Genomic DNA, 9,397 nt, shown 5'->3' on the forward strand with positions numbered 1-9,397 from the left:
ATATAAATCAGTCCAACTCTTTCATTCATCTTCCTATATTTGCTCTTTGAATTGCATTATAGAATCTTGAAGCGATCAACAATATGTATTCTTCAATCAATAAACTACAGTATTGCCTTTAAACATAGAACAGAACAAAGAAAATGCCAGATTCTTATATGACCATACGGTGATACAAGTCACATTTTCTCGAGGGACCAAAAAAAAAACTGGAAAAAGAATTGAAACAAATATGTAGGGAAGGTGGATGCTGTCCCATTCCCATCCGCGGCATTCAAAGCCCGAGGATGACTCCCAGACCGCTCTAATATTAGCTGGGCCGACTTCCCATCCACCACCAAACGCAAACGTCACTACCATCTAACGAAAACAACCCCCCTTTCCCGCAAAAATAATCAAAAACAGTTTTTTAGAATGAAATATCAGAGCCACGAGTATAGTAAATGCAAACCCCATATCGTTTATTTCCTACCCTTCCTCTCCTCTGCAGCTTTGATGTCATCTTCCCCTGGTATGAACCTTGGCAACGTTATGAGTGTGTTCACACGCGACACTCCTTCCAGAGCAGACCAATCGTGCTCAACTGCATGTTCCTCATCTGCCTCGTCCTCATTAGCTTCCGAGTCTTCTCCATTTTCATCCATCACGTGTATGACTGTGCCAGACCGGTTCAGCCCAGTTGGACTAGGACCATCTTCCTCTTCAGCTGTGGGGATGTTCTCTTTACATGAAGCAGAGTAATCGTTTGAGTCGAGGAAAAGGCAAACAACAGCACAATCGTCTATTTTAGAAGTCGGATACTTGGATTTCCAAGACCGTACTGCTGTCTCCACTAGGGTTCGAGCAGCAGTTGAACGTGTGGAGCAGGAATTCACTATTTCAACCACTTCCTTGTTTGAGAGTACATCCCAAATCTGCCATGTGTATATAAATTTTCTATATTATGCAAGAGTTTGACAAAAACCAGAAATAGTAACAAAGGAAGACACATACCCCATCTGTGGCGAGGACAATGAACTCATCCTTATCAGTAATGTGCCTATAAGAAACCTCAGGAACAGAAATAAGACCGAAGTCCTTGAGACAGAAATCACCAAATGCTCGTGCCATAGCAAGGCCAGGAGAGTTGTTGTTTGGTAGCCACACCCTTGGGACTTCGGGTTCATCCTGAAGAGCGAAAACACGTCCTCTACATTTACGAATCCTAGCTGCTTCAGCTGCAAGATAAGTGTACGTTGATTAAGAAAGTGGATTATAACAGAAACAAAAATGAAGAGTTTCCTTCAGAGCAAGGTAATGTAGACTTGAATGAAGGAAAGCATGTGCAAAGCATAATTTGAGACAAAAGTACTCGTCTCACACTAACGACTTCCAAAACCTACTTAAGTAGTGCCCAACCACTAGCAATGTTATGCGCGGTCGACCGAAAAAACTGCCACAAGGGTTATGGCACACATGGTGGGATATGGCAGTCGATAAATAAATAAAAATATTTAAAAAATATGAAATATAAAATTCAATAATTTGGAAAACAATAAAAACATAATATCTCAAATCTTAGAACGACAGTTAAAACACAAAGTCATAAACAGTTACATAATACGAATAGTATTTGCTCGGAAGATACTTCCTTCACATTTCTTAAAACTTGTTCCGAGTCAAAGTGGGACACATATTACCGACGGAGGGAGTATTTGATTACATTGACCACTAGCATGATTATCAACACCAAATGCAGATAACCCAACAAGTAGCAAAGTTATATATGTCCAATATCACCAGGACAGTATAAATATGCAAAGAAGATTTAAGAAAATCACCAGGAAACTAGCTCATGACCAAAATGGCAACAAGGTGAGCAGACATGGAACAATATGTAAAAATATAAAACTTTAATAATGCATGTTCTTTCTGCTATGTATGCAAGAGCAGAGCTGTACCTGGAAGATTAGGTTTGAGATCCACCGTCAACTGGACTGCAGCAAGCGAGTTATTTGCATCTCTAGTAGCCAATATGGCTCTAGAGTCCCCAACATTTCCAATCACAAGATCTTGACCCTGTAGAAGATCAAGAAATGTTCAAATATATCGGGAATATCACAAATCATGATTTGTAACTTACTAAACTTACCTGTTTCACAAGGGTTACAGCTGTTGTTCCACTGCAGAAGCAATCGATATTTGTATGCATTCTCAACTCCCTGTCCATAACCTTATAGGCCTTGAGGAAACATTCCTTTAATGTCTGGAAGATCTCTGGCTGCTTTCCAATTTCTTCGATGTCAATGGAGGTTCTACTTTCCTCTTCAGCAGACAAGAAGGAAGTATCTTCTGAGCACATACTACTTGTATTTAAACTGACTTCCCTTAGAACATCATCACCCTTTATATTGACCTCCCAGTGTGCACTCAGCTTCTGAGGTAGAGAGTCTCTAACTCTCTTTGCAACCAAATGACCATAAGGACCATGGCCGTCAAATACCCCACAGAACACTGTGTCTGCTCTTGGACCAAAGTTCTGAATATTCAATTGGGTAAAGAATCAATAAAAGATCTTATGTTCATGCAAGGAAACTAGTTTAGCCCTATGGTTACTGGAATTTTAGCATCGCCTGCCCAACTTTTCAGCTGAACACAATGCTGGATGATGCATCAAATATTTGTATTGTGCATATTTTACAATTGAAGACAACAAATGAAGGTTATTTTCAGAAATATTATGACACAAATAATAATATGTTATGAACAGATAAAAATTACAGACATCATGCATCTAGTATGCATAGTAGTTGTATTCATATAAAACAGTTCTGCCTTTAGATTATCGAATTGGATAAATCACTACATCAGGAAGGAGAGAAGGAGCTAACCTCCCAAACAATCATGGCATCCTGATTGGTCCCTTTCCTGCCCTGCTGGCTAAAAATACAAGCAATGTCACTTGAACCATTCAAGAACATCCGGCCCGGGGTCCTATGCAGCTGCGCTTCCCTCCTATAGTCAAAGGAGGAACTTCGAGACCCAAACCTCCGCTTTGAGTTCCTCCTCATTGTAAGCTGCACTGGAGAATCGGACTGTGGGTTCCCGCTCTCACCAGACAAGCAGGAACCCATTCTCAGGGCCCTAATTACATTTAGAAAGCACTCCAGACCAGTAACACAGTCACACCCCCTATTTTCCGTAATTGGATCCGTCACGAAATCCGACAAGAAATCCTTCGAAGATTTTCCAATCCTCTGAGACTCCCTAGAATCCACTTTTCCAACAATGTATGGAATCCCCAGCAACAAAAATTAGTTGAATTTCCTAAAACGGTATATCAACAGCTCTTCTGAATCCAGCAAAGAGATATCCTATCCAAAAGTTAACTTGAAAATCCACTCTTCTCTTCTCTTCAAACAAGTGAAATAAGAATAAGCATCCCAATATATTAAAAAAACGAGCTTTCGACTACCCTTATCCTCAACAGGGGCCCTCTAATTTTCTAGATACAATAAAATCGGAAACAAGAAAGCACACAGCACAGATGCCTTTATATAGTAGTGACAACAATGAGCAAAAGGGTACACACCACCGAGAAAAAGAGCAGATCTAAGAAAACTAAGCCCTTTTCCACAATTCACAAAGGATACACACTTGACTTGATTGCGTACAAAAAAAACCTAAATCAAATTAAGCAAACAATACGAAGAAAGGATCAAAATTGGTCAAACTAAGTTTGTCATGATCGCATCAATCGCGTTTTTTTATCCAGAAAACTAGGTCGAAATCAACATAAAGAAACAAAAGGCGAGGCCTTTGACACGGACAAAGAATGAGAGAAATTTAATTTGAGAGGGAGACGTGATAACAAACTGAGGTGGTGAAAAAACAGGGATCGCAAAATAGGCACGCAGCGAGTTTAAGTATCAAGACTATTGTAGCTCACGCTCACACAGAGAGAAGAGAGAGATGGGGCTCGAGGTGAGTGAGTGTGTGTGTGTGTGTGGGAATTTTCAAACCATTACCGTCGTAGAAAACACTCCTATCCTATATACACATTTTTCTTCAGTCTATATGTATATATTTGTATTTATTGGAATATTTTATAAATAAATGATTTCCGTGGTGGATTGCAGAAAATGCCAGAAATCTCAAATTAGGTAACAGTGTTTTCCCATTAATCATTAAATAATTTGATTATTGTTATGATTAAAATAAGAGCAGCAATTATCACGATGAACGGTAACTGTCATTTTTATTCACGTTTGTTTTTTTAACTAAATTTCTTGATATGCACTAATTCTATTTCTCTATGCATATAATGTATCAATTGATTTCCGCTCATTTATGTCACCTCAAGCCCTATATTCCTTTATTTCGATATCTTTTGAAATCTTTATTATACTCATTCCATTTCTTAATAATTCTTTTTATTTAGTCCATTTTCTAAAAATAAAAATTTTCCATTGAAAATTCTTTCCGATGAAACTTATTTTCTATTAATACTTTTTTCTGTCTATTTTTTTTATTTTATCAATTTTGTATTAAAACTAATGTCATTTTAAAAATTCCTATTATTAGAAAACCGATTTGAGTATATACTTTTCTTACTTATTGTTGTCTTTAGTTGATTTTTCAATAAAATATTTCAATAAGTTGATTAACTTAATTACCATAACATAACAATAAGTTTAGGAAGATAATAAAATAAACGTGTGGGAGTTAGGTTCCATGAAATCACCTTATGTGGAGTACATTTTTATTTTCAACTTTTTACTTTTCATGATTATTATAGTACCTTCTTTTTTGTTCAGAAAGTCAACATCAAAGAAAAATATAAACACTGTAAATCCCATGTGACTATGTGAGGCTCGAATCTAAACATAGATGATTTTATTTCATCTAATTTAATACACGAACTAATTGTTTTTTGTAGCTAGCAATGGTTCACCTGTCATGTTCACACTTTAGATATTAGTAATATTTGTAGTAGACGTGTTATATTATCCAATAAAAAACACCACGCGATTCACGCTTTCATTTCATTGCAATCTTAATAATTGGAAACTATACTATTTTCTACAATAGTGGCAGTGACAGTTTTCATTGAACTTGGTTTTCCTCTTTTCTGTTGTCTGCAGAATTCATAGCCAGCAACTCGGATCTCAGCTGCATCAGCAGCCTCCCGAGATAGTTCAGCCCTTCCCCGTCCCGTCCACCCCCCCAGAACAGATCGTGCGGTGAAGCTTCAACGAGAACAGACCCAGCGCTTGAGAGCAGCATGGACCTCAAATAAGGATACGTCGTGAACTTACACTTCAACGCTTTATACATTACATCGATCTTCACACTCTCCCAATCTGCCCTAACCTGCTCCTCACCAAAACAACAATTTCAAAAATAGCTCCACATTCTACTAAACGAAAAAAAAATACGAATTAGAACAGCATATTTGAAGTTCAAGGCACTTGCTCATCTAGAAAAAAGGGGATTCAAACGGAGTTGAGTAGAAGTAATCCAGAAGAGATACCAAATCCGGACGCTGCCTTTGTGTTCGCCTTCCTATACGAGCTGCTTCCTCGGGGCTTCTTGCAGTTTTTATCTCCTCCAAACACGTTTTCGCAACAGGGTCTTCTATACCTACAAACTTATTAGCCTACAAGATGAAGGAAGTTAGGGTAAAAGAAATACTTGAACGAAATCTAGGGCGGCAGAGCATGAAAGAACCTGGTAATAGTGCTCCACACTTGGCCAGTTGTAATACTCCCCAGTTTCGTCAGGCATTCGAATTGGATGCATGGAGAAGTTTGAAAATGCACCATAAGGATCCCATGTCTTGTAAAAGAAAATGATGCTTGATTCATATGGTGAGACGGTAGGATCAATTGCATAAGTTTCGTCAATTGATGGGATCACCGGTGTCAAGTCAGGAACCGGCTGAAGAAATCCACTCACAAGCATATCAGGACCAACCTGCGTTTCGATGCTATAAGTGTCATATATTGTCGATTTTCAGTAAGCTACAAAAATTACTATAGCAGCATTATTTTTAACCTGCTCATAGTTCACATCAATTAATTCCAGAGCTTGAGACATCTCCACCATCCCAAGCTCCCCTACAGGAGACGGTGCATTTTTCCCGCCAATAATTTTAGGGGCAACAAATGCATGTACCTGAAGCAACATAGGATGTACAGATTCACAATGAGAAGAGAAAAATGTATTACACTAGATTTTAAGACATTCTAATAACGTAAACTAGACATTTTGTATGTTATAAATATCAATCAGCCATGGCAATGAAAAAAAAAGCTAAGGTTTCAAAAACAAGAAGTAGAAACACTGCTGTGAACAAATCCAACAAGAGCAAGAGATGAATAAGCATAAATGGACAATGGACATCTACTAAACACAACACACAGTGAAGTTGAAAATTAGAATAATAATGGTTGTATATACGATCTACACAGACATATACCTTGTGTATGATACCAGAAGAAATAGCAGATGCGGCTAATGTACCTCCACACTCCCACAAAACTGAAAGACATCCACGATCATACAAGTAATCCATTACAACTTTAGGGTTCAAAATTTCAAACTCAACCACTTCAATGCCTTTTGACGCAAGGAATTTCTGGAAGCTTCGTTTTGCACCTCTCTGTGTCATAACCATGGTGGAAACCTTAGTAACGTCCCACAAGTTTGCCACCTCAGGAAGATCAAGAGATTTCGACATTACAATCCGTTGAGGTAAATGTCCACCTCCATGTCTTGCTGTAAGTTGTGGATCTACATTTCAAACGTGCAATTAGAATAGAATAAGACTAGTGTATATATCTAGTCTACTCCATGAAAAATCAACATCTCATACTATCTCGGCGCACAGTGTTTCCTCCAACGATAACAGCATCACTCCTGCCCCGCATTTCAAAAACTCGGGTTCTTGACTTTTTGCTGCTTATCCATGATGCATGCCCACTACTTGCAGCAATTTTTCCTATATAAATATGCACAAATTTTAATAACAGCATCAATACCAAATCACATTTTTTTCGGAGTACACTAGTTAGTCAGATTATGAATAGACAAAGCCAAAATAACTACCGTGTACTGACCATCAAGGGTCATTGCATATTTGAGAACAGAGAATGGAACTTGACAAGCAGCTCTATACAGTAGAGGAGCATTGACAAGAAGACATGACTTCAAACTTTCCTACAAATAAAATTTATACAATAGAGATGATAAATCAAGAAGTTTTAATTAAGTTCTCAGAGCTAAGATCATCACAGCTACATCACTTGTGCAAATACAAGTTTTCTTTCTGCAAGAGATCGTACAAAGTGCATGTTTTGGACGCATTACCTCCATTGCTTTACACTGGAGATCCTCACCAAGAACATCAACCAGCACTCCTTCACTTCTTAAAGCACGAATTGCCTTGCCCCGAAGATGTTGCAAAGGATGTCTGATTCCAATGACAACTCTAGTAATTCCTGCCTAAATGCGTAATAGGGAACTTTAAGAGAGAAATCAATGTGAAAGTATCAACGTAATCACTTTTAGTCATTCGGTACTATTATCCACAGCAAGAAAATTACAGCCACTGAAGACGTATGAAGCTCATATACATATTGAAAATAGGGTGTTTTGACTGTTTGAGAACCAACTATAGCTTCCGGATGCCTCCATTAACCCTTCGGTTACCTCAAAAATCGCGATAATACTGTCCAAATCATATTTCTACGATAAGGGTTATAGCTTTACAATCGCCACATTAAGCAATTAACTGCAATTGGTCATATTTAGGAGACAAAGAATGAAACTTTTTCCAATCAAAAATCCAAATTCATCACTCAAATAAAAAACCAGCACAATGTACATTAGCATTACACCCAAAAACGACATCATTGAACTTAAAAATAAATTCTTTCCCTACAAATTAACATCTAATTTGAAGATGCAATAATGAAATTTAAGGCACCTGAAGCAGGGCTGAGACAGCGGCTTGATCGCCGAGGCAATGATTGGGCTCCATGTTGAGATAAGCGGTGGCGCCACGGCAGAGTTCTCCGGCGGCCTCTACCGCCTCGAGCTCTGCGGGGGAGGTGCCCTGGGCATAGAAATACCCTTCTCCGACCACAGCCTTTTCTCCATCACCAGAGCTGGTGGCAATGACGCAGCCATAGTTGGGGTGCGGCGCCGTGAAGCCAGCGGATTTGTCGGCTAAATCGGCGGCGCGTTTGATGTAGGCGGCGTCGAAGGCGAGCTGCGACGGCGACGGCGATGAGGATGAAGTTGCGAGAGCTACTCTGCAGGTGAGACGGGATGGGATTCTCACGGGTGCAAATGAGAATGCCATCATCGCCGGCGAAGGCTTGCGCTTCTAATTGCCGGAATTATGATGCCGGAAAAGTAATGAAGTTTCAAGAAAATGGGAATTTGGGTTTGGACAACACTACCAAAATGCGACACGAGATTTCCGAGACCGAAAACAATTGCTTTGATAAATCTCAAAACTTTAGTAAAAATTAAATGACAAAATCGCCAATTAAATAAACACGGATTTTAATTTGCAATGGATAAAGTAAAAGAGATATAAGAAAAAATAAAAGAGATAAGGGAAAAAGGTAGTGAGGTATTGTGTTAACAGATTGTGGGATCCACATTATCAGTGGTGTATAATTAGTTAATTTTTTTTATATTTAAACTTGATCTAATTTTAGTTGATGGCCAAAAATTATAAAACTCTAAATATTTTATCTCTGGTGTAGAATGCAACAAAAGGTTCATTTGATGATGTTTTGAGGGTATTTATAACCTTCAAATCGTGCAAAAAATATGATATGGTAAATCTTCTAACCCAGTTAGTTAGGTGAGTCTTGGAGAGAAATTAGGTAAAATTCTGTGACACCTAATTCCAGTGGATCGCTTCGTTGCAACTTTCGGCAGTCGCAGTGAACAGTCCAACGGTCGTTGTATGTGTTCCTCTTTTCAGGCATGATTATCGAGATAGACCGTTGTAGCTCCAGCAGTCGATGGGCGCCAGCATCTAAGGTCCAGCGGACCGCTGGATGACTAGAATGCTTCAGACTTCATACTTTGACTTTTGCTATCTTTTTAGACTCTATTTTGCACATTTCTCACAAAACACGTCAAAATAACAAAATAGACAAAATGTATAAATAATGGACATGTAATGCAACTCTTACACTCAAAATGGACCAAATAAAATAGTACATCTATTGCCCCAAAATGTATAAACATGTAATGCAACTCTTACACTTAAAATAGTGTAAAATCCGAGCGCATCTACTGCCCCAAACTTAAATAGACGCAAGAAAGATAGATTAAGCATGAAATAATGCTATCAAATTATGCAAGACTAATTAGTGTACTTCCATTACTAACT

At 38.4% G+C, this 9,397-nt stretch overlaps 2 protein-coding genes across 2 annotated transcripts; both read right to left on the minus strand.

The window, feature by feature from the left end:
* Window positions 1-66: 66 nt before the first annotated feature.
* On the minus strand, window positions 67-4,024 carry LOC121778269 (probable protein phosphatase 2C 33). Its single transcript, XM_042175587.1, has 5 exons — window positions 2,871-4,024; window positions 2,132-2,518; window positions 1,941-2,058; window positions 994-1,217; window positions 67-914 (listed from the first exon to the last, which is right to left on the minus strand). Exons 1-5 carry the CDS (start codon window positions 3,111-3,113, stop codon window positions 462-464), a joined length of 1,425 nt encoding a protein of 474 aa, XP_042031521.1. The 5' UTR covers window positions 3,114-4,024; the 3' UTR covers window positions 67-461.
* Window positions 4,025-4,860: 836 nt separating this feature from the next.
* On the minus strand, window positions 4,861-8,485 carry LOC121780385 (riboflavin biosynthesis protein PYRR, chloroplastic-like). Its single transcript, XM_042177978.1, has 9 exons — window positions 7,970-8,485; window positions 7,351-7,485; window positions 7,101-7,200; window positions 6,857-6,982; window positions 6,461-6,774; window positions 6,037-6,156; window positions 5,710-5,955; window positions 5,513-5,638; window positions 4,861-5,352 (listed from the first exon to the last, which is right to left on the minus strand). Exons 1-9 carry the CDS (start codon window positions 8,348-8,350, stop codon window positions 5,086-5,088), a joined length of 1,815 nt encoding a protein of 604 aa, XP_042033912.1. The 5' UTR covers window positions 8,351-8,485; the 3' UTR covers window positions 4,861-5,085.
* Window positions 8,486-9,397: the final 912 nt, after the last annotated feature.

The sequence above is a fragment of the Salvia splendens genome, chromosome 19, assembly GCF_004379255.2.
Source record: "Salvia splendens isolate huo1 chromosome 19, SspV2, whole genome shotgun sequence".
In the NCBI taxonomy this organism is placed as follows: Eukaryota; Viridiplantae; Streptophyta; class Magnoliopsida; order Lamiales; family Lamiaceae; genus Salvia; species Salvia splendens.

What these genes read in the sequence shown, in the direction of transcription:
- LOC121778269 (XM_042175587.1), bottom strand. Translation starts at nt 3,113, where the DNA reads ATGGGTTCCTGCTTGTCTGGTGAGAGCGGGAACCCACAGTCCGATTCT. An exon ending in CTGTAACCCTTGTGAAACAG is followed by an intron (nt 2,059 to 2,131) that starts GTAAGTTTAGTA and finishes GATCTTCTACAG; the next exon opens with GGTCAAGATCTTGTGATTGG. An exon ending in TCTCAAACCTAATCTTCCAG is followed by an intron (nt 1,218 to 1,940) that starts GTACAGCTCTGC and finishes CTTATCTTGCAG; the next exon opens with CTGAAGCAGCTAGGATTCGT.
- LOC121780385 (XM_042177978.1), bottom strand. Translation starts at nt 8,350, where the DNA reads ATGATGGCATTCTCATTTGCACCCGTGAGAATCCCATCCCGTCTCACC. An exon ending in AAACACTGTGCGCCGAGATA is followed by an intron (nt 6,775 to 6,856) that starts GTATGAGATGTT and finishes TTTGAAATGTAG; the next exon opens with ATCCACAACTTACAGCAAGA. An exon ending in TTGATGTGAACTATGAGCAG is followed by an intron (nt 5,956 to 6,036) that starts GTTAAAAATAAT and finishes ATCGAAACGCAG; the next exon opens with GTTGGTCCTGATATGCTTGT.